The sequence below is a fragment of the Rhinoderma darwinii genome, chromosome 2, assembly GCF_050947455.1.
Source record: "Rhinoderma darwinii isolate aRhiDar2 chromosome 2, aRhiDar2.hap1, whole genome shotgun sequence".
NCBI classification, from domain to species: Eukaryota; Metazoa; Chordata; class Amphibia; order Anura; family Rhinodermatidae; genus Rhinoderma; species Rhinoderma darwinii.
This window is the reverse complement of record NC_134688.1, coordinates 405304676-405329719: the sequence shown is the minus strand read 5'-3', so window position 1 is coordinate 405329719 and position 25044 is coordinate 405304676. Positions and strand designations below refer to the sequence as shown.

Sequence of the window (25044 nt, the reverse complement as noted above, 5' to 3'; positions counted from 1 at the left end):
TACCTCCTCGCTACGACAGAGAAGCGAGGACCTGCAGGAGATTTCTGAACCAGTAATAAAAAGATAAAAGATATCGAGGCACTCACCGACTTTGCAACAAATTACTTTTATTCAGGATCTTGGTCTAGGATGTGGAATAAGCCTACGGCCGTTTCACATGTGTACGCTCTTTATCAAGGCCCTCGAGAACCAGTGCCAGATCCACTTCAGTCTACATGCCAGAGCATTTTCTTCTGATGGCGCAATGATCGCATTTATAGTCCCACTCCTTACTGGCATGATCCTAGCATGGGCGAATCCTATCTGGGAACGTTAGGGACCGGGGACCCGTGACTTCCAGGGTTTCCTACAGACTTTCCGCACAATATTTGAGGAGCCTGGACAAGTCTCCTCAGCAGCTGCATCTCTTCTGATCCTTCGCCAGGGGGACACCTCCATGGGCGAGTACGCCATTCAGTTCCACACACTGGAGGCAGAGCTCTCCTGGAACAACGGGGCCTTGTTGGCTATATTCCGGCAGGGACTGTCGTCTAAAATTAAGGACGAGCTTTCCACTCGTGATCTGCCACCTATCCTGGATGACCTCATTCTTCTAGCCACCCGGTTGACATGAGGATCCGGGAGCGATCCCAAAAGGTTCGTCGGGAGAGAAGATTCCCTAAGCTGGCTCCTACCTTCCAGCAATCCCTGTTGCCCTCACCAGTTGTTCCACCAGAGGAGCCTATGCAGGTGGACCCTCTCAAACTGTCTGCCCAAGAGAAACACCGCAGATGCACTTCGGGACTTTGTCTGTATTGCGGGCTCGGAGGCCATGTTGTACGTTTGTGCCCTTAGAAGCCTAAAAAAATGCCTAGGATTGGGTGAAGAGACAAACCTAGGTGCAACGGCGCTAAAAAGAATGTTCTCCTCGAAACTGTCCATTCCCGTGACCATAGTATCTGGTGAAAAGACGTACCGGGTCTCTGACTATCTAGACTCAGGGTCCGCAGCAAACTTAATCCAAAAAGACCTAGTGGATCTTCTCCAGTTTCCCACAGTCCCATCTTTGGCTGTTGCCTCGGTGAATGGACTCCCTCTGCCCAACCCAATCGTATCTGAAACCAAGCCGCTGAAGCTCCAACTTAGAGCCCTTCATTCTGAACTAATCTTATTTCTTGCCTAAGGCCATCAATCCTGTCCTACTGGGCCTGCCTTGGCTCCGACTACATGCCCCAGTCCTGGACTGGAATTCCGGAGAGGTTCTCCAATGTTTCTCCAAATGTCGCAGCCGCTGTCTGTTACAGATCCATCCTGTCCAGCCTCCTCTGCCTCAGTCATTGGCAGGATTACCCCCTCATTTTTCCCAGTTTGCGGATGTCTTCAGCAAGAAGGAGGCTGAGACGCTTCCCCCACACCGGACTTCCCCATTTAACTGGTTCCAAATGCGTCCCCTCCCCGTGGACGGGTATACCCTCTCTCCTTGCCAGAGACTCAGTCTATGTCGGCCTATATTAAGGAGAATCTAGAGAGAGGTTTCATACAAAAATCCTCCTTCCTGGCCGGGTTCTTCTTTGTCATGAAAAAAGACGCATCTCTTCGGCCTTGCATTGACTACCTTGATCTCAATAAAATCACGGTCAAGAAGAAGTATCTGTTGTCAATAATTTCCAAACTATTTGACTGCATATGAGGAGCCAAGATTTTTTCTAAATTAGACTTATGTGGGGCCTACAATTTGATCCGAATCCATCAAGGTGACGAGTGGAAGACGACGTTTAACACTCGAAACGTGCACTACGAATACCTGGGGATGCCCTTCGGTCTGTGTAACGCTCCTGCTGTCTTCCAGGAATTCGTCAATGATATCTTCCGAGATCTTCTCTATGTCTTTGTTGTGGTCCATCTCGATGATATTTTGATTTTCTCTCCAGATCCGACGACTCATCGGAGGCATGTTCGTTAAGTTCTAATGTGTTTGAGGGAGAATCGTCTGTATGCCAAGCTGGAGAAGTGTGTCTTTGAAAGAAACTCTCTGCCCTTACTTCCTGGGCTACATCATCTCGGATCAAGGTCTCAAGATGGATCCTGAGAAAGTAAAGTCCATCCTGGAATGGCCACGTTCTCAGGGCCTGCGGTCCATACATCGATTTTTGGATTCGCCAACTTCTACCGGCAGTTTATCACAAACTTTTCATCACTGACGGTTCACATCTCTACCCTTACCAAGAAGGGTGTGAACACCAAGGTGTGGACTCCAGAGGCAGAATCTGCATTTAATAGCCTCTAGAATGCCTTTAACTCAGCCTCAATCCTCCATCATCCCGATATCGCTTGGCAGTTCTCGTTGGTGGTGGATGCTTCTTCTGTTGGTGCAGGTGCACTTCTGTTCCCCATAGGCCTCAAATGAAAGGCAGTAGTATGTGGCTATTACTCAAAGACTTTTTTCCTCCGCAGAGCGCAATTACTCGGGAGTTACTGGCCATTAAATTGACTATAGAGGAGTGGAGACATCTGCTAGAGGGCGCAGCCCACCCCATCCTGATATACACTGACCACAAGAACAGGCTCAACGGCTGAACCCCCGTCAAGCCAGGTGGTCGCTGTTCTTCACCCGGTTCTAAATTGTGCTCCAGTACCGTCCTGCTGACAAAAATGCGAGGGCCGATACCCTGTCTAGGTCATTTGAAACAGAGGAAACTGTGGAGCCCCCTCAATGTATCATAGACCCATCCTGCATTATTTCTGCTAACCCTCCGCAAGTTAGAGACATTCCTCCGGGGAGGATGTTTGCAGACAGGAGAAGAATTCTTCGCTGGGGACACAGCTCCGAACTGGCTGGGCACGTGGGGATTCGTAAGACGTGAGAAAACCAATGCTGCCCAAAGATTTTGTGGACTTTGTCGCTTCCTGCACTATATGTTCTTCCAACAAAATTGCAGATTCCAAGACTACCGGCCTGCTCCAGTCTCTGCCTGTGCCCAACGCTCCCTGTCAGCATATAGCAATGGACTTTGTCACAGGCCTTCCTTCCTCAGGCAGATATAAGTGAGAAAAGACCCAGCAGGCTGGCAGGCATTAAATTGTCACAAAAAGATACAAATTTGCAATGAAGCAAAATGGATGCCTTTATTTCCAGTCAAGCTATAGTGATATGTAATGTATATGTAAATAAAATATAACTTTTAATGGTTAGGATTAAATATAATTAGAACAAAGACAAGAATCTAAATCTAAAATTTAGCCAGAGTTCACTGACAGGTGGATTTGTATCGATCAGATACAATCAATGTGTAGTATAAACTGTCTGCCTTTGTGTCTCCTACGGCGTCTGCAGAACACCGGGGACACAATTGAGTGGCGTATATATATTAGTCAGTGAAGACTCTGAGGTTAAAAGTAATGTGGAGGCCCCCCCGACATGTTTCGCTGCATACGCAGCGTCTTCAGGGGTTCAAATGGGGCATCTGACGGCGCGTGGAAGGTCCGTCCCTCTTAAGCCCTCGGGCCGCCATGACAGTGGGCGTGGCCAATAAGGGACCAATTGGAGAGGTCAACACAGTCTGGCCGTGATGTGATGGAGGGGGAGGGGGATAAAGTATCGTGTGTTATAAATATATGGTCCTAAAGGAATACAATGGATTTATTGCTGACATGAGCAAAAAGTCATTTGAATATAAAAAAAAAAAAAAAATTCAAAAATTAAATTAATAATAGTGCTAAAAGTAAAATCAGATGATAATGAAAATAGAATTAAACATAAATAATGAGAATGACTAAGGTTGAGAAACGGAACATTGTAAATGATATATAAAGCTTAAAAGCATATAAAATACGCCGTATAAATAAGTAAATAAATTTATTTAAGAGAAATGTCCAAGTTGTCAGAGTATTAATTCATGAGTATCAGTATTTCTTAACTATAGAGTCACAAATATAAATAGAACTGTGTAAAGTGGCGATCTGAAGGGAATTTTTCCCAAAATGAAATAAATATTAAATAGAAGGTATAGTACCTATTAGAGAAAAGCTGTATAGTTGAAGCCTTCATTAAGACCAAGGGGGCTCAATGAGCTCAGCCTATGGATCCAACGGGCTTCTTCTTGAAGTAATTTCCTATCAAGATTACCAGCTCTGGGTCCCAATTGTAATTGGGTGATACCCCAAATTTGGAGATTCTTGGTATTTCCTTCCTCAGCAGGATACAATACGGTCTGGGTGGTGGTGGACCGGTTCTTGAAGATGGCACATTTTATCCCGCTGACCGGCCTAACTTCTGCTCCTTAATTGGCAAAGCTCTTCATCCAGCACATCTTCCGTTTACATGGCCTGCCCTTTCATATCGTGTCTAATCGGGGGGTTAAATTTACCTCGAAATTTTGGAGAGCCATCTGTAAACTCCTAGATGTGAAGTTGGACTTTTCCTCAGCCTACCATCCCCAGTCCAATAGCCAAGTCGAGAGGATTACCCAAATCATGGAGAATTATCTACGACAATTCATCTCCATGCAGCATGATGACTGGGTACAGCTTCTTTCTTGGGCCGAGTACTCATACAACAACCACACGTTAGTCTACTGTTTCTACACCGCTCTTCAATGTCTACGGCCAACATCCACACATTCCTCTTCCTGTTTCAGCTATGTCCCAGGTGCTTGTAGCTGACTTTGCATTCGGGGACTTTCTACAGATCTGGCAGCAAGCCCGGTTCTCTATTCTGCTGGCAGTCGATCGCATGATGCGAAAGGCGGATACAAGAAGAAGAGAGCCGTCTCAGTATCTTCCGGGTACCAAAGTCTGGTTGTCCTCAAGGAATATCTGCCTAAAGGTGCCTTTCTACAAGTTTGCTCCCAGGTTCCTTGGACCCTTTGAGATACTACAACAAATAAACCCGGTCTCCTATAAGCTTTGGCTGCCTCCTACCCTCAACTCCTTTCATGTGTCCCACCTGAAGCCTGTGGTCCTGAACTGATATAGTAAGACTCCTGGTCCCGCAGAGGCTCCTAGCGGTTCATCTGACGTGTTTGAGGTGAAGGAGATCCTGGACTGCAAGAGGGTAGGAGGAAGAACTTTCTATTTGGTGGACTTGAGAGGGTTTGGTCCCGAGGAGAGGTCCTGGGAGCCAGAAGAGAACCTTAATGCCCCTACCCTCATTAAGAAGTTTCTCTCTTGCTCTGGTCCTAAGAAGAGGGGGCGTAAGAGGCACCGTCGTTCCTACTCACCCCTCGACGGCCATGAATCTGTGAGTGCTGTCCGGCATCTCCTTCCTAGGAGACACCAGCACTCACTTCTGCATGGCTTCACTGGGTCCCATAGGGTGGCACATGAAAAGAATCACTAATTAGCCCATGATCACCCTGGACTATAAAAGGGGTTCTGCCCTTTCACTCATTGTCTGAGCGTTGTTGTGTTTACACGTGTTAGTCTTGTAAATGGTCCCTTAGTGTTATTCTGTTCCCAGTGTTCCCGTACCTGCTACCTGTATCCCGTGCTACCTTGTTCCTGTACCTTAGAAATTTGGAGTCGTGTTGTGCCACCGGTCACGCATGCTGTGTTACACCACACCTGGTGTCTGCTGCCAAGGTCCCATCTGAGCCTAGATGTTGCTACTGTCTGAACTACTACAGGTACCCTTGTGCTTGGACTATATATACAATGACTTGGTGCACTGTTTGGCCAGCTGCTATCCCGCTACGGCGGTACGGCCCAGTGGGTCCACATACCCAAAGATCGTGACAGATAGATAGATAGAGAGAGAGATAGATATGAGATAGATAGATAGATAGATAGATAGATAGAAATGAGATAGATAGATAGAAATGAGATAGATAGAAAGAAATTAGATAGATAGATCAATAGATAGATATATAGAGAGATAGATATGATATATATATATATATATATATATATATATATATATATATATATATGAGATAGATAGATGCAAGATAGATAGATATGAGATAGATAGATAGTAGATAGATATGAGATAGTTAGATAGATAGATAGATAGATAGATAGTAGATAGATATGAGATAGATAGATAGATAGATAGATAGATAGATAGATAGATAGATAGATAGATAGATAGATAGATAGATAGCAATACAAAGGAAGGCAGCACTTCAGACCAGGAGTTTTCAAGTGAAAAAATGCAGTTTATTCACCCATAGACAGTGAAACGTTTCAGCCCCAGCATGGGCCTTTCTCAAGCAAGCTATACGTTTGGGACCAGAGGTCGGGGTCCTGAGGCTTGCACCCTATAAATCTCTACTAAGGCTTTGTGCCTCTAAGTGCTGCTCTCCTTTGTACTTTCTAGATAGATAGATAGATAGATAGATAGATAGATAGATAGATAGATAGATAGATAGATATGAAAAAAGTGTGTTTTATTACTGTTCTCCCTCCCTGACAGCCTGCCAGGAGAGGGATAAGCTACGCGGGGGGGGGGGGGGGGAGGGTTCAGTCCCGAGTGGGGGGCCACAAGGGATTGTCGGTGCCGCGAGAGGGGGGGGGGGTGCTGTGAGAAGGGCACGGGGTGCCGCGAGAATGGAAAACCCTGAGATGTAGAGAAGGGGGGTGCTGCATAGCAGCGTATCAAAACAGCTGACCGCAGCTCATGTGCGCTCTGTATGCTGTTTTGATACAGCTACTCTGCGGCGCCCCCCTTACCAACATCATAGTTGCGCCCGGGGCACATGCCCCACCTGCCCCCCTAGCAACGCCCCTGTTTTACCCCTGAGCAGAGTCACCGAGTCATATGACACATTGCACTGGTTAGGTCGCCCTTCTTTTTTGCATGTACTATATCCAGGAATCTGACTTGATTAGGGTTATGGAGGCAACCATCTTGCCTGAGCTGCTGTTAACAGCATTTAGAGATATGCTTTACAGCAGCCACATGGACCATAGGAACCTGTAAACAGGAGGGGACCCAATGACTTCTATGGAAGAGTTTTCTAGGCATGTTCTGTGACCTGCGCAGAGGGGAACTGTGTCCATCACCTATTGTGAATGGTCGATCCTGTGTTATCTATATATAGGTTTTACCTGTCATTGTAATCCTGCCTGTGATGATAATGTGATGACTGCTGAGAAGTGATCTCTACAGAACAGGAAGTGTCAGTCTATTATGAGGCTCAGTGGCCAGAGTGAAAACGGCAAGATTTTAGGATTATTATTATATATATATATATATATATATATATATATATATATATATATATATATATATATATATATATAGTAAAGCTAAACTGTGTTTTTTCAAAGTGGGATACACATTAAAAATACGCATGTTGTGGATTTTAAAATCTGCAACGCATTCATTATTCCACACAGACATTTTCCTAAGCATGTGAATATGGTATAAGGTACCCCATGCACATGCATTGCCAGTGGAACATTATCAGATTCTGTCAGGATGTAAGCACGGAATCTGCACCTAAATCCTGACAGTATTTTGAACGTGTAAACGTTGCCTAGCGAGAAAATAAAAAACTGCACTAGAATCAGGTAACAGCGCTATTCAGGTCAGTTAACCAATTCAACTTCTATGACCTAGAGACAGGTCGTCTTTAACCCCTTAAGGACGCAGCCTAGTTTTGGCCTTAAGGCTCAGAGCCCATTTTTGAAATCTGACATATTTCACTTTATGTGGTAATAACGTCGGAATGCTTAAACCTATCCAAGCGATTCTGAGATTGTTTTCTCGTGACAATTTGGGCTTCATGTTCGTGGTAAAATTTGGTCGATATATTCAGTCTTTATTTGTGAAAAATTGCAAAATTTTGAGAAAATTTAGAAAAAATAGCATTTTTCAGAATTTAAATGCATCTGCTTGAAAAACAGACGGTTATACCACCCAAAATAGTTACTAGTTCACATTTCCCATATGTGTACTTTAGATTGGCATCGTTTTTTAAACATTCTTTTATTTTTCTTGGACGTTACAAGGCTTAGAACATAAACAGCAATTTCTCATATTTTTAAGAAAATTTCAAATGCCTTTTTTTTAAGGTACCTCTTGAGTTCTGAAGTGGCTTTGTGGGGCCTATGTATTATAAACCCTGATAAAACACCCCATTTTAAAAACTAGACCCCTCAAAGTATTCAAAACAGCATTTAGAAAGTTTTTTTTAACCCTTCAGGCATTTCACAGGAATTAAAGCAAAGTGGAGGTGAAATTTGCAAATGTCATTTTTCTTGCTGAATTTCAATTTTATTCATTTTTTTTTCTGTAACACAGAAAGTTTTACCAGAGAAACACTACTAAATATGTATTGTCCAGATTCTGCAGTTTTTAGAAATTTCCCACATGTGGCTCTAGTGCGCTCATGGACTAAAACGCAAGCCCTAGAAGCAAAGAAGCACCTAGTGCATTTTGAGGCCTCTTTTTTCTTAGAATATATTTTAGGCAGCATGCCAGGTTTGAAGAGGTGTTGAGGTGCCAAAACAGTAGGAATCCCCCAATAGTGACCCCATTTTGGAAACTACACCCCTCAAGGAATTCATTTATGGTTGTTGTTACCATTTTGACCGCACAGTTTTTTCACAGCACGTATTTGAATAGGGCTGTGAAATGAAAAAAATTTCATTTTTTCCAATAAAATGTCATTTGTGATCAAAATTTCTTCTTTTCACAGGGAACAAAATACCCCATTTTGTTGCCCAATTTGTCCTTAGTGTGGCAATACCCCATTTGTGGTGATAAACTGCCGTTTGGGCCCATGGGAGGCCTCAGAAGGGAAGGAGCGCTGTGTGTTCTTTGGAGTGCAGATTTTGCTGGTTTGGTTTTCGGGTGCCATGTCGCATTTGCAGAGCCCCAGAGGTATCAAAGCAATGGAAACCCACCAAAAGTGACCCCATTTTGGAAAGTACACCCCTCAAGGATTTCATTTATGGTTGTTGTTAGCATTTTGACCTCACAGTTTTTTCACAGCACCTATTTCAATTGGGCTGTGACATAGAAAAAATGACATATTTTCCAATAAAATGTAATTTTTTATCAAAATTTCTTATTTTCACAGGGAACAAAATACTCAATTTTGTTGCCCAATTTCTCCTGAGTGCAGCAATACCCCATTTGTGGCAATAAACTGCCGTTTGGGCCCATGGGAGGCCTCAGAAGGGAAAGAGCGCTGTGTGTTCTTTGGAGTGCAGATTTTGCTGGTTTGGTTTTCGGGTGCCATGTGCCATTTGCAGAGCCCCAGAGGTATCAAAGCAATGGAAACCCACCAGAAGTGACCCCATTTTGGAAACTACACCCCTCAAGGAATTCATTTATGGGTAATGTGACCATTTAGACACCATAGTTTCTTCACAGAACTTATTTGAATTGGGCTGGGCATTAAAAAAATATATATATTTTCCAATAATATGTCATTTTAGCTCAAAAATTCTTATTTTCACAAGAAATAAAATACTCCATTTTGTTGCCCAATTTGTCCTGAGTGCGGCAATACCCCATTTGTGGTGATAAACTGCAGTTTGGGCCCATGGGAGGGCTCAGAAGGAAAGGACCACCATTTGGCCTACTGGGGATTTTCTGGTGCTATGTCATGTATGCAGAAGCACCTGAGGTACCAGTACAGTTGAAACCCGCAAGAAGTGACCCCGTTTTAAAAACTACACCCTTAAGGCATTCATCTAGAGGTGTAGTGAGCATTTTGACCGGAGACCTACACCCCATAAACTGTAATGTGGGTTCTCCCGGGTAGGGCAATTCCCTACATGTGGCTGTTATCAGCTGCCTGGACACACAGCAGGGCTCAGAGGGGAAAGACGAGGGGGGATAAGCTGTGCGGAGTGTATCAGGGTAAGTAAAATTGGGGTAAATTATAAACCAACGGATGTATGATAAATATTAAAACACTCTTTCATACAGAGCTCTGGTTATTCGGGACACGTGTCACATTGATATATTGTGTCATCCCTTATCGCCCTCTTATAACAGACTTTGCACCTCTTTTGACTTTTTCCCTTCTTGCCAGTTTGGGGAACTTCTCCTGGAAAGTGTTGCCGCCCTGGTACTATGCGTGTGGCCTCGCTTCCAGAAGTACTGGGTGCCCCACTTCTTGGTCCCTAAAGATTAGGTTCTTGATAATCACCTCTTGAAATTCCAGGAAAGTTCCCCTCTGGCCTGCACATCGATGTAGCACGTACACATTGTACAATGCCATCTGTATGATGTGCCAGCTTCTTATACCACACCGCATGGCGCTGTAGGGCTTCAGGATTTGATCTGACAAGTCCATCCCTCCCATGTACCTATTGTAGTCCAGGATGCAGTCTGGTTTGGGGGTGGCCTTTCCTTCATATATCCTAAACCTGTAGGTATACCCTGATGCACTCTCGCAGCTTATACATCTTCACGCCATACCTTGCCCTCTTACCCGGCAGGTACTCGCGGAATTGAACCCTCCCTTTAAAATGTACCAGGGACTCATCAATAGAAATACACTTCTCGGGGGTGTATGCTTGGGAAAACCGGGCTCTGAAACGGTCTAATAGGGGTCTCCGTTTATACAAACGGTCAAAACTGGGGTCATCTCGGGGTGGGCACGGCTCATTATAAGTATAATGTAAGAAGCAAAGTATTGCTTCATTTATTTATTTTTTTAGGTTACAGTTCAGTTCTGAAGTTGCTTTGAGGGGCCCATATATTAGAAACCCCTATCAAACACCCGATTTTAGAAACTAGACCCCTCAAAGTATTCACGACAGCATGTAGAAAGTTTATGAACCCTTTAGGTGTTTCACAGAAATTTAGAGCAAAGTAGAGGTGAAGTTTACATTTTTTTTTTGTCAGAAAATCCTCTTTATTCCATTTTTTTTTACAACACAATTGGATTTATCAGAGAAACGCAACTGAATACGTATTGCCCAGATTCTGCAGTTTTGATAAATATCCCACATGTGGCCCTAGTGCGGTAATGGACTGAAGCATCGGCCCCAGAAGCAAAGGAGCACCTAGTGGATTTTGAGGCCTCTTTTTTATTAGGCACCATGTCCGGTTTGAAGAGGTCTTGTGGTGCCAAAACATTGGAAACCCCCCAAAAGTGACCCCAATTTGGAAACTAGACCCCTTGAGGAATCCATTGTAGTTTTCTTGGGGTGCATGCGGCTTTTTGATCCGTTTTTATTCTATTTTTAGGTGGCGTGGTGACTAAAAAACAGCAATTCTACTATTGCTTTTTTATTCTATTTTTTTTACAGCGTTCACCGTGCGCTATAAATGACATATTCACTTTATTCTGCGGGGCGATACGATTACGGCGATACCAGATGTTTATTGTTTTTTTTAATGTCTTATGGCGTTTGCACAATAAAATGTGTTTTGTAAACAATCATTCACTTTTTGTGTTACCTTATTCTAAACGCCAGAACTTTTTTATTTTTCAATCAATAAAGCCGTGCGAGGACTTATTTTTTGCGTAACGAACTGTAGTTTCGATCAGGACCATTTTTCGGTACATGCGACTTTTTGATCTCTTTTTATTCCATTTTTTGGGAGGTGAAGTGACCAAACAATTGTGATTGTGGTACGGTTTATTATTATTTTCTTTTACGGCATTCACCGTGCGGGATAAATAACGAAATAGTTTTGTAGTTCAGATCGTTACGGACGCGGCGATACCAATTATGTATAGTTTATTTGTTTGTTTATATATTTTTATTAATAATAAATGACTGATAAGGTAAAAAGGGGGATTTTTACTTTTAATACTTTTTAAACTTTTATTTTCTTATTTTTACACATCTTTTTTTAACTTTTTTTTTACTGTATTACTTTGTCCCACTAGGGGACTTGAGGGCAGGAGGCCCTGATCGCTATTCTAATACACTGCACTACATGCGTATTGCAGTGTATTAGAACTGTCAGCTACTCACTGACAGCAAGCATAGTGGGTCCTGACGTTGTCAGGACCCACTAGGCTTCCGTCTATGGCATAGCCGGACGCCATTGTTTGGTGTCCGGTTGCCATAGTCACCATCGCTGGCCGCTATCGTGTAGCAGGCCGGCGATGGCAGCTTAACCCCTAAAAAGCCGCGATCTCTATAGAACGCGGCTTTTAAGGGGTTAATCAGCGGGGACACAGCGATCGGTCCCCGCTGTAGGAGCTGTGACAACTGCTGTACGAGACAGCAGCTGTCACAGCTCCTGTATGTGTCGGGAGGACGGCCGAAACGGCCGTTACTTCCGAGACGTACTATTCCGTCATGGAGCGCGAACGATACAGCTGCCATGACGTAATAGTACGTCCAGGAGCGGGAAGGGGTTAAAAGAGTTTTGTAAAAAAAAAAGAGTGGGATAAAATTATTCAATAGAGATGTGAAAGAGTAATATTAAATTATAGGAACAGATTAGTTGTAATTTTTGCTGCTAACGGTGATGTAACCAGTTATTAAGCTAAGGGGGCAGTTACTTTTTACATGGGTGTTGGATAACTATTCCTGGAATGAATGCAGTAATAATTAAAAAAACAACCCTGTCCCTTTGTCCAATATTACATTTTGCTTAAAGATCAGAAACCATTCAGTGAAAGATATATGCAATAATAGCAGACACCTGGAAGGGGGTAAATACTTTTTCATAGGGCTGTATATATGTATTTAGCATGGGCCCCTGTAGCTAAGATTGGAGGCTAATATAATCACAAGCTTTTTATACCCTAAACTTATTCCAAGTTTTGTTCTGGGGCCCCATATTACGCCCCTGGATCAGACTATATTATGAAGTGTTTGGTCAGTGTGGATGTTTTTCTATATGTGCAGCATGAGTGTCATAAAATACAGGCTGTGGTTGGAGAGGAAACTGTAAAATGTAACTTTAAATAATATTAATGAAAGAATAATAGAAAATTGATGTAAAAGCAATTTATAAATGGCCTAGCTCCGAATTGATACTACAGTTCGTGTATCAGTGTCTTAATGTCTCATGTATTGTAATTAAAGAATTTGTATTTATTATTTTTAAAATGTAGTTATTTAGGGGAAAAAAAAATTCCCTGGGGCGGCCATATTAGAGATACACTGTTCTTTTTCTTTCATTGTCTTTATAGGCTTTATGGCATCTTCAATCAATTAAAGTTAATGAACACAAAACTGTACATAGACTAAGGGGGGATTCACACAAACGTGTATTCGGTCCGTGCGGGCCGCGTGGTTTTCACGCGCCACGCACAGACCAATACAAGTCTATGGGCCAGTACAGACAGTCCGTGCTTTTTGGGCAGCGTTTGTCAGCTGCGCAAAAAGCGCGACATGTTCAATATCTCCGCGTATTTCGCGCATCACGCACCCATTGAAGTCAATGGGTGCGTGAAAACCACGCAGGTCGCACGGAAGCACTTCAAAAGGATGAATGTAACCACGTGCTTTTCTGTTTCCAAACATCCAAATGGAGTGTCTTTGAGATGAGCGAACCCGGACAATCGAACCGAACTTCACCGGGTTCGGCCGAACTCGTTTTGGCCGAACCCGGCAAAAAAAATTCCGGTACGCGACGTCAGGAGATAGTCACTGCCCAGGGTGCTGAAAGAGTTAAACTGTTTCAGCACCATGGACAGTGACTACCGATCCCAATAAACATGAACCTGTAAAAAAAAAAAACAAGTTCTGACTTACCGATAACTCCCGGCTTCTTCCTCCAGTCTGACCTCCCGGGATGACAATTCAGTCCAAGTGACAGCTCCAGCCAATCACAGGCCAAGCACAGGCTGCAGCGGTCACATGGACTGCCGCGTCATCCAGGGAGGTGGGGCCCGATGTCAAGAGAGGCGCGTCACCAAGGACGCGTCACCAAGGCAACGGCCGGAAAGTTCTCGGTAAGTACGAACTTTTTATTTTTTTTAACAGGTTTCTCGATATTGTGATGATCGGCATTCACTGTCGAGGGTGCTGAAAGAGTTACTGCCGATCAGTTAGCTCTTTCAGCACCTTGGACAGTGACGGGCGTCGACTAGCCTCATCTCTATGATGGCGGCTGCGCGAAAATCACGCAGCCGCGCATCATACACGGATGACACACGCAGCTGTCAAATGGTTTTTGCGCGCGCAAAACGCCGCGTTGTTTGCGCGCGCAAAAACGCAACGTTCGTCTGAATCTGCCCTAATATAGTTTACAGGAAAAGATGGAGTACTGACCCTCCCCATAGACCAGGGAGTGGCATGGGAGATGCATACAGAGACTTATCTGAACTTAGTGTTGCTTTCCTGCCTCATCTAAGTCTTTACTCGTACAGTAGAGCAGTCATCTGTCACTAAACCCCTCGCACTCTAAAGGCCCTTTTACACCGGCCGACAAGCGGCCGGTGCAGCGAGCACCGATCAACGAGACATAGTTAATCGGCGATCGTTAGCTCCTGTCAAACGTGGCTATGGATGGGGACGAGCGGTCGTTACTCCGATCGCTCGTCCCCATATATTATTACATGTCAGCAGCACTCTCCTTGTTTACACAGGGAGAGGTGCAGCCGACAACAATAATATTTAATTTTTTTTAAATTATACGACCAGCAGATGTTTACACATGGCAATTATTGGCAATGAGCGTTCTATGAACGCTTGTCTGCCCGATAATCTTCCAGTGTAAAACCCCCTTAATGATAAAGAGAGAACCCAGTTTAAAGAGGCTCTGTCACCAGATTTTGCAACCCCTATCTGCTATTGCAGCAGATAGGCGCTGCAATGTAGATTACAGTAACGTTTTTATTTTAAAAAAACGAGCATTTTTGGCCAAGTTATGACCATTTTTGTAGTTATGCAAATGAGGCTTGCAAAAGTCCAAGTGGGTGTGTTTAAAAGTAAAAGTCCAAGTGGGCGTGTATTATGTGCGTACATCGGGGCGTTTTTAATACTTTCACTAGCTGGGCGCTCTGATGAGAAGTAACATCCTCTTCTCTTCAGAACGCCCAGCTTGTGACAGTGCAGATCTGTGACGTCACTCACAGGTCCTGCATCGTGACGGCCACATCGGCACCAGAGGCTACAGTTGATTCTGCAGCAGCATCAGCGTTTGCAGGTAAGTCGATCTTACCTGCAAAATCTGGTGACAGAGCCTCTTTAAGGAAACTTCAGCCTATTGTGTGTGCTCCAGTGGCCGGTTTGAAAACTGAAATGAATACATAGTCAAATAAAATAAAATAAAAAACGAACAAAAAAAACTCCCCAAAATTTTTAAAAAATGTATAAATAAAATATTTATAATAAAAACTTGATTTAAATATGTTATTTCTGATTTATTACATTTGAAAGCTTTTACATGAGAGAAGTAAAGGTGTGAACACACACCTGAATCAAGCAAGAAAACAATGGGAAATTACAATGAAACTAATGATCTTTTTGTCTTTCGTAGAGTGCCTCTTGCAGGAATGTAATCCACATGTTGCACTCAGCCACCTGCAGGAGGAGCTGCAGAGCACCGAGGCAGAATGTGAGGTCAGTGATGATTCCCACTTGTCAAGCACAAATTTGTCCAAAACCAATCTCTGTTTGAGGCACTAAAGTGTCACAGAGTAGAAATAAGTCTTAGTCTTGAGATATCAGATATGCCGCTCTACCAGATGTTCTAGGGTCAAAAAGAGAAGTAAAACGATTTGTGCTTTGTAGAAATTTACCGGGATAATAATGTGCACAGAAGTTATGCTTAGATACAACCACATATGGACCTGTCTTTCAGAAATCAAGGTATCAATCATGCAAAAAAGAGAATATTATTGTAGCGTGTATATAGGGCTTTGCCTGCAGGAATCATGAAGGCCAGATGGTTTACTGCCCACAAGTACATTTCAATCTGGACTTAAAGGGAATGTGTTATTTATTTCATTTCATTAATTAGACTTACGTGTATAGATGATAAATAATGTTTGATCTTTTTTTTTTAAATGTACCTATTTATTTTTTATTTGTAAAACCGTCCCTGGCGGTTGCCATATTGGCTTCCAGTAATACAATAGATCTGTCTTTAACTTGCCCACCCTCTAATGATAATGATCCTCATCTTGTGCCTTCATATAAAGTTCAGGAAATCTGACAAGTGTGCTACAGAGAACAGGAAATATCAACTTACTGTGACCTCTCTAGTGGCCAGTGTGAAAACTGCAATATTTCAAGACTTTTTTTTTTTTAATGTGGATAGTCAAAGATAAAAAAATCACCACCAAAAATGTAAAAAAAATAAATGTGGAGAATAAAAACCTGATTTAGGCTAGGTTCACATCTGCGTTGGAGTTTCAGTCAAAAATGTGATTGTGTTTAGTTGGGCGCCTTTGGTGTCTGTCATGCCATGGATCCTGCACTTCCGTTTTCTCATTCTACTCCTATGACAGAGCAGTACAACGGAAAGCATAAAAGCAGATGTGAACCTAGCCTTAAATAATATTTAATTTTCTGACAATACATTTACTTTAAAGTAACACCAAGCAAAACTGATACACTGTGTTATGCCTAGTGCCTGAGGGGGGTGGAGCATGACACAGAGATTCAAAGAACAAAAGAGAGAATCCCTGTGTCTTTCTCCGGGGCGGTGGAAACCCTGCACTAAACAGAGTACCACGTTAGACCAGAGTGTTCCTTTAACTGCTTTGTTCTTAGATTTGACATTATTTTGTCCATCCACAATGTAAAGAAAACATTACTGCAACTATTCTACTACTGTTTAAGCAATGTGTAAGAAAGTATTATTTGTGAGTACTGACAATAAAGAGTTACTCTTATTAAACATGTTAATTTTCCATTAAATAAAAGATGATCTGATCTTTGGTCTGTTGAATATCTACATCTAACACAATCTTTTTCTCTCTTTTTTTTTTTAAAAACCTTTCTCCAATTGTTGCCTTTTCCACATATTCATTATTACTTACGCTTTTTATGCCATTGTTTCTCACACCGTTGCTGAATTGAATCCATTACATTGTCTTTTTTTTTTTATTGTGCATGTCTTCACTTCACATTTCACTACCCCAACACTAGGCCCTCTCTCAGCTGTTCCTGGAGGGCTCCCTCCCTCTCCTTGTTTTCCTGGATTCTTACCATTTGCTACGGGCTCAATGTCACATCCGCAGGATCCAAAATGAGAAGCTGCTTGAGCTTCTCGGAGAGACTCTTGAACAGGACACATCCCCCCAAAACCAAGAACTTCCTCCTGACCGGGAATTGCCCCCACAACAACCCACCAAACTACCCTCTGACCAGAACCTGGCCCCAAAGCTTCAGGAACTTCCCCCACAATCCAGAAAACTGCCCCCTAAGCAGGCCTTGCCTGTCCATCAATCCACCAAAATGCCCCTGAACCGGGATCCTCAAATGAAGCCCCGTGATGTGGCACCTGGGGGCAAACGGCCTTCTCGACCTCGAGAACTGCCCATCCAAACCAGCAAAATGCTCCCTGAAAGGAAACTGCCTCCCAACCCCAAGGAGAAACCCCACAATCCCAGAGATCAAACCCCTCAGGCCAGTGTTCAACCAATCCCATCCCCTGCTGCCCCTTCACAGATGCCCCCTGCTGTATTCCGCCTGCCTCCTCTGCCATGTGGGATGGCACCTGCATTGTTGATCCCCGCGGAGGTGCTGTCTCCTTTTCAGGGTCCGTCTGCCCAATCCCCAGGCTGTGTCCCACCGCTGGGGTGCAACAACGGTCAACAGCAGCCACCACGGGCTCCTCTGCAATTCATTGCTCGAATCTACTTCCTGAGCACTCGGCACCTAAGGGTGCTGTCCAGAGCCCAGCGGCAGCAGCAGCAGCAACACCCTCCAAAGCGATAAGTGAGGAGCTGCAGGTGGACAAGGGAGTGGGGCAATTTATGGGACGGGGGACAGGGTAGTTGTCGGTGAGTCTGCGTATGACTGTGTGGGTCCTTCTGCACTCATTGTTTCTTTGCCGAGGCAGGATGTTTGGGTATTTTCAATCTATGAATGGTGTGTGGATGTGTAGGCTGGTTCCAAGTGAGCTTCTTGGGTGACTGAAAGAAATGAGGACATGGTGTGCGCGTCTGTTGTGTGAATGCAATGTGTACCCAGTACTTGCCCTTCTGGTTGTTTACCAGCTGTTAATAAATGCAGTGTGGTTGTGCAGAGTCACTGTGTATGCTAGGCCGGTCCGTGGCCTAGGAATGAATGTGCAAGGGTTAATCAGTATGTGTGTTTTCTGCATTAAGAGAAGGTGCTGCATACATGTGTGTATGTTGTACAGTTCAGTGAGTTAGGATAAAGCGTGGCTGTTGTATGTGGATAAATATTACATCGGTTCTCATTTATTCAAGTGGTTACGATTGCTATTTATATAAAAGAAGTGGCCCTGACATATAGAGAGCTTGAGGGCCACAAAAAAATGAATTTATAGATTGGATTATTCCGGTTATTAACAAACAAATAGACTTAAAGTTATCATGCATCCTTATCAAGTGCCCTCTCTCTGTAAGGTTTCCTGCGGAGAATGTAATCAAGAATCGTGGCACAATTGTGTCTACACATGACTGAGTCTCCACCTGGTGGCTAATTGAGGTCACTGCAGATACTAAAACAGTAGTAAGCTCAAGATAATGCTGTAAGAATGCTTTATAATGTGATTCTTTTTACAGCAGGTTTCTGAAATTATATTGCATAATAGTTGAAAAAAATACTGTATTTTTTATTTATTTATGTTTATAATTGTTAGTGATATTGTGGTTTGTTGCACCTTTTTTATGCATAATATCTACCCTACCTGTGTCTATTGAACATGGTGGTGGTATACCAGATGTTCTTTAGTTATACAGACTTCCCTGTTCCAAATGCTTCTTGTAGGTCATGAGTTTGCATATTCTTCATTTAATGTATTTGGGGAATCACTGACTCACTAGACAAAGTGTTAACATTAGTATTAGTTTGAAACTAATACCACCCAAATCTAAAATGTTACTATCTTTTGCCTGAGATGAACCAAACAGCCCTGAGTATTTCTAATGATTGATCAATGCAGGTGTCTCCTGCTGATTCAAATAAGCAGCTACTGCATTTATACCATTGGAGGGATAGGGGAGGGGCATTGACAACATTGACGTTAGTCTGCAAAAAGTCCCATTTTACTAGAAGAAGGATCGGATGGATTATTATACCATTGGACCAAAGATAAGCAACGTCCATTTTTTTTCTTTTGTTAGAAAACAACATTGTCCATAATCACAATAAATGGTTACATTTTGTGCACTGAAAACATATCAACTAATGTGAGTGATGAGTTAATTTAATAGTGCAATTCTCAATAGATTTATTTAGTATTCAGAAATATGCTGGGATCATACAGATCTTTAATTACTATTAACAACTTTTTATATTAAATGCTATTTCCTCTCCTGTTCATTCTTGTTGATGCTATTCATTTAATAGATTGTTTTAATTCCGCTATAATTTAATAACTTATGTATTCAAAAAGGTATTTATTACAGTTTTAGCAACTAAATGTTATTTTTTGTACAATGAAAAGTTATAGAATTTACAATTGACTTTCTGTATCAATTGAAAATCTGCGCTTGCTGTCATTTAGAAATTAAATCTGTCCTGGTCATATGATCACACAGTTGTACAACTTGTTACAATTCACAGCACTGATAACTACAGGGCAGTTCACACGTTGCGTAAATACTGCGGATTTTTCTGCAAAGAAATTTGGAAAATCTGCAGCAAATACAGTAGCAGCAAAGTGGATGAGATAAAACAAATCTCATCCACACGCTGCGTAAATACTGAGAAATTGACCTGCGGCGTGGAATTTTATTCCGCAGCATGTCAATTGTATTCGCGTAAACGCTGCTTATTTGTTGTGGGTTTTCCCCATTGAATTCAATTGGGAGGTAAATCCCGCTACAAATAGCAGTTGTTGCGTTTTTTACGGCGGGTTCGCAGTGATCCTGCCGCAAAAAACGCAACACATAAAAGAAAACCCCATACTTTACCAGAAGTCTGTGTTCCTCCCTCCAGCGTGGCCTCCTGGGATGACGTTTCATCCTATGTGACCACCGCAGCCAATTACAGGCGGTAGCGGCGGTCACATGGGATGAAACATCCCAGGAGGCCGGCCTGGATGATGTCAGAATCACCGGGAATGATACATCATCCCAGGATTAATGAAGCAGTTTTCCGCACCGAACATTCCGGTTGAAAAACTGCACCACAGTTTGGTGCGCTTTTTCGCCCGGAATTCCCTGTGGCGCATAGGGCGGATACGCTGCGTGCTTTTATGCAGCGTATCCGCCCCATGTGAACACGGCCTAACTCTGACAAGCCAAGTACCTGTGGGTCTATCACATGACCATGATGGCTTTTCATCCTATGGAAGTAAACAAATAAGGTTCATATTGAATGACAGCAGGCAGAAATCTTGGAGGAATTTTGAAGTATAATGGAAAATTGTATAACTTTTCATTATACAATGAACAACTTATATTTACTGAAATCGTAATATATCCCTTTAAAGGAAACTACATCCATTAATTGTACATTACCTTTTTAGACATTTTTAAAGATGTTTCCTCAAAAGAAAATATTATATTCATGGCATTTGGTACTTTTGTAAAGGGCACTAAACCTACTTCACAATGGTAGTCAATAGATACATCTGTGCAGTTGCCCTCTTTTGTTTCATGACATGCAAATGAAAGCTCAGAAGAACTCTCGGCCAATCAGATGCACTGAAAGAGCGCACGTACCGGCTCCTTTCTGCTGTGTAAACTAAAATATTCATAGTGGAATATCAGTGGGCCACTTAAATTCCCAACTCAAACATTTATGGCATTTCCACAGGATATGCCATAAATGTCTAATAGTGCAAGTCACAGCTCAAACAAAGCCCCGATCCTGCCTGTGCATGGCTCTTGCCATTCATTCCTATGGGAGTCCCAGAACTTCCATTAGGAATAAATGTAGAGTCACGCACATGTGCGCGGCCACCTCTCAATTCACACTTTTCCTGGATGTGGTCTCTTCACCAGGCAGGTCGTGTGGCTCCCGTTTGGAAATAGGTGCATCCCATAGATAGGCCAGAAATAGGTCCTGCATCTATTTTGAGAACAGGTGTCACCCGACCCCGTTTCACCTGGTGAAGAAGCTGCTGGCCACAGATTCCTAGCAGGGACTAGTGAAGAGGGGGCCGTGCATGCACGTGGCTCTCTATTGCGTTCTATGGGAGATACAGAAACAGCTGAGCAACCGCTATGGAGCGCTCTCTCTCTCTCTCAAAGTAAGTAGTTGGGAATCAGCACTCTGAGCAAAAAAGTGGATTTATTCACCAAACGTACAAGCAACGCTACACCCTCTCAATGAAGCTTCAAACTTGAAAATGTCTTCATTGAGAAAGTGAAACGTTGCTTGAAATTCTACGGAGTGCTGCCGGATTATTTCTATATATAAAAGCAGAAATAATCCGGCAGCACTCCGTAGAATTTCTGTGAAACAAAGTGGTCTACTTTATTACCCTAGTGCAACGTTTCAGCTCCTATCACAGGAGCCTTTCTCAAGCAGCTTGGGAAAGGCTCCGGTGATAGGAGCTGAAGCATTGCACTAGGGTAATAAAGTAGACCACTTTGTTTCACTGAAATTCTACTCAGTGCTGCCTGATTATTTTTGTTTCTATATATACGGGACATTGGTCGGTTCCCCAGGTCTTGCACCCACACGCTGCTAGTGCTGCTGGATTTTGTATTTGCTATATGTATGTATATACACACACACACACACACACACACACGCGCGCACACTGCATTTGGAAAGTCTCCAGACCCTTTACATTTTTTCACATTTTGTTATGTTGAGGCCCTGTGCTGAGATAAAACAAAAAAAAATCACGTTTTTCCCCATCACAGAATGTTAGTAATCTTTACTAATTTATTGAAAAGGAGAAATTAAAATATTGCATTGACATAAGTATTCAGACCCTTTAGTCAGTACTTAGTTGAAGCACCTTTGGCAGCGATAACCGCCTCCAGTCTTCTTAGGTATGATGTCACAAGGTTTGCACACCTGGATTTGGGGATTTTCTGCCATTCTTGTCTGCAGATCCTCTCAAGCTCTGTCAGGTTGGATGGAGACCATCGGTGGATGGACATTTTCAGGTCTCTACAGAAATGTTCAATAGGGTTTTGGCTGGGCCACTCAAGGACATTCACAGAGTTGGCCCTAATCCATTCCTGTGTTATCTTGGTTGTGTGCTTGGGGTCATTTTCTTATTGGAAGGTGAACCTTCGGCCCAGTCTGAGGTCCAGAGCACTCTCTATCATGTTTTCATTAAGAATATCTCTGTACTTTGCTCCATTCATCTTTCCCTCAAACCTGACCAGTGTCCCTGTCCCAGCCGCTGAAAAACACCCCCACAGCATGATGCTGCCACCACAACGCTTCACTGTAAGGATGGTATTGAGCAGGTATCGAATAGTGCCTGATTTCCTCCAGACATGACGCTTAGAATTGAAGCCAAAAAGTTCAACCTTGGTTTCATCAGACCAAGAATCTTGTTTCTCAAAGTCTGAGAGCCGTTTAGGTTTTCATGTGTCTTTTACTGAGAAGTGGCTTCTTTTTTGGCCACTCAGCCATAAAGCCCAGTTAGGTGGAGCGCTGCAGTGATGGTTGACCTTCTGGAAGTTTGTCCCATCTGCACACAGGCTCTTTGGAGCTGGGCCAGAGTGACCATTGGGATTTTGGTCACATCACATTACCAAGGCCCTTCTCCCCCGATTACTTAGTTTGGTGGGGCGGCCAGCACTAGGAAGAGTCTTGGTTGTTCCAAACTTCTTCCATTTAAGAATTATGGAGGCCACTGTGGTCTTGGGAACTTTCAATCCAGTAGAAACTTTTTTGTTCTTCTCTCCAGATCTCTACCTCCACACAAACCTGTCTCTGGGCTCTACAGGCAGTTCTTTCCTCCTCATGGCTTGGTTTTTGCTCTGATATGCATTGTCAGCTGTGAGACCTTTTATAGACAGGGGTGTGTCTTTCCAAACCATGTCCAATCAAATAATTTTACCACAGGTGGCTCCAATCAAGGTGTAGACAGGTGGCTCCAATCAAGGTGTAGACAGGTGGCTCCAATCAAGGTGTAGAAACATTTCAAAGATGATCTAGGGAAATGGGAGGCCCCAAAGCTTAATTTCAAGCATCATGGCAAAGGGTCTGAATACTTATGTCCATGCGAAATTAGAGTTTTTGGTTTTTAATAAATTTGCAAAAATTTCTACAATTCTGTTTTCACTTTTTCATTTTGGGGTATTGAGTCTAGAATCATGAGGAAAAACGTGAATTTTTTTATTTTAGCACAAGGCCTCAACATAACAAAATGTGAAAAAAGTGAGAGGATCTGAAGACTTTCCGAATGCACTGTTGACAATAGCATTGCTGCTTCTCTTATAAATAGAAGCCATGGGGCTGATATGAACAGAGCCTCAAACATACATGTTTTTTTAATTTACACAATATTGACACTATATAGTGAAGTACATTGAATGTCCTCACTCACATCATTCCCTGTCCCCATGGAGTTCCCAATCTAATTTCCCTATTTCACACACGTGGCCAATTCCAAAGGAAAATAAGCAGCCTCAGCATGGCCCGGTGTGGATGGAAATGTTTATGGTAGATGCACAGAACTGCTTTTTATTAGTCTTCATGGGTACAGTTTAGAACAATACGTAGTGTGTGAGGTTGCTGTATCTCAGTAGATGAGTGCTTTGATAAAACCTTGCTTTCTACGGATGACATTGATAAAAAGGACAGGTAAGGACATGTAACAGGGCAGCATCATGATGTGGGGACGATTGCTGGGAAGAAGCGATGGGTCAGGATATATGTTCTGGTAGTAGAATAGCACCCATGCAAAGAATGGTGTCTTATTCATGTGATATATAACATGTACCAATGACTTATTCTAGTTTTCAATATGTTATGAAATAGACTATACCTAAAAATGTAACTAGATGTACTGAGATTAAATATACACAGCTCAGTAGGAAGATTAATGTAAGCTGACATTTAGTAATGGCCCCTATCAAAACTTTAATTTAACCATCTGAAGACCCACAGAAAACTTGGGGTCACCCCTAACATTAAAAGATTTGATCCCAAAATGCAAAATTGTCATTTTTACAACTAATAAATAATGGAATTAACTGCAATGTGAATTGGTAATGTTGGTTATAGAATATTGCCCCCCACCCTTGACAGGAGGCCATGTTCTGAAGATATAATTTGGTATCTGCCCCAAGGCCTCTTTTTATTATATTACATGTAACTCAGATCAGGAAGGGTCGGAGCATGACACAATCACCTCAGGCGGGAGGTATTATGAAGGATGTTGATGGCTCGTAGAGGGTCAGGTAGGGATTTTTCCGAAATTTTGGAAAAATTGGACTTTGCCTTTAAATGGTGGAGCTGGGTTTTGTAAGTATGAAAGGTTGAAGAAGTGATGTCTTTTGTTTCAACCCACTAATTATATAGTTATCTTCAGAATTTTCTTCTTGACCTGTGACCTACTAGTCTTGTTTCCAGATGCTGAAAGCAACAGGCTTTTTTCCAACATTTTTGTGTCCTCTGTATAGAGTAATTAAATGCCCTGTAGCTTTGTCACATTCCATCAATCAATACCATTTTGTTCCTGTTTATTGCATAAGTATAAAGCTTTTTACCTCCTTTTTGTCAATTATTTTTTTTTAAATGAAACAAGAAACGACTGCTCACTCATCATGGTACAAGATTCCAGAATGATAGCTTAAGAAACCTGGTTAGAGCATTAACTATTTTATCAAAAGTTTTAAATCAAAGTTTACATAGTTATGTATCAGTGCAATATAATAATTTACCTGGACAACTCTATACATGTACCCAATTAGGGCCCCCTTGCAACCTCCAGAGTAGAAAGCCACCAGGAAAAAAGAGGCTTCTACTCTGTAGGACTTGTCGCAACCATGCATTAAATGGTTACTCTCTCATATGAATGGCTGCTGTCCAATTTATTTATTTCGTTTGTTTTTATGTTGTGCAAACAATCTACTGTTGACAGATCTGTTATTTTTATCATGTGTCTCTACTCAGTACTTTGATTGC

The 25044-nt window shown here is 42.6% G+C and overlaps 1 protein-coding gene across 2 annotated transcripts in view; it reads left to right on the top strand.

Moving 5' to 3' along the window:
• Positions 1-25044, top strand: part of BUD23 (BUD23 rRNA methyltransferase and ribosome maturation factor) — a 100703-nt gene that overhangs the window by 14064 nt on the left and 61595 nt on the right. The window contains exons 3-4 of one of the 2 annotated variants that reach the window (XM_075854121.1): positions 15335-15417; positions 16951-19293. In XM_075854121.1, coding sequence (XP_075710236.1) covers positions 15335-15417; positions 16951-17742 — 875 coding nt within the window. In that variant the 3' untranslated portion in view covers positions 17743-19293. Of the gene's footprint in view, positions 1-15334; positions 15418-16950; positions 19294-25044 lie in introns of those variants that run through there. The other variant, XM_075854120.1, reaches the window with a different exon arrangement.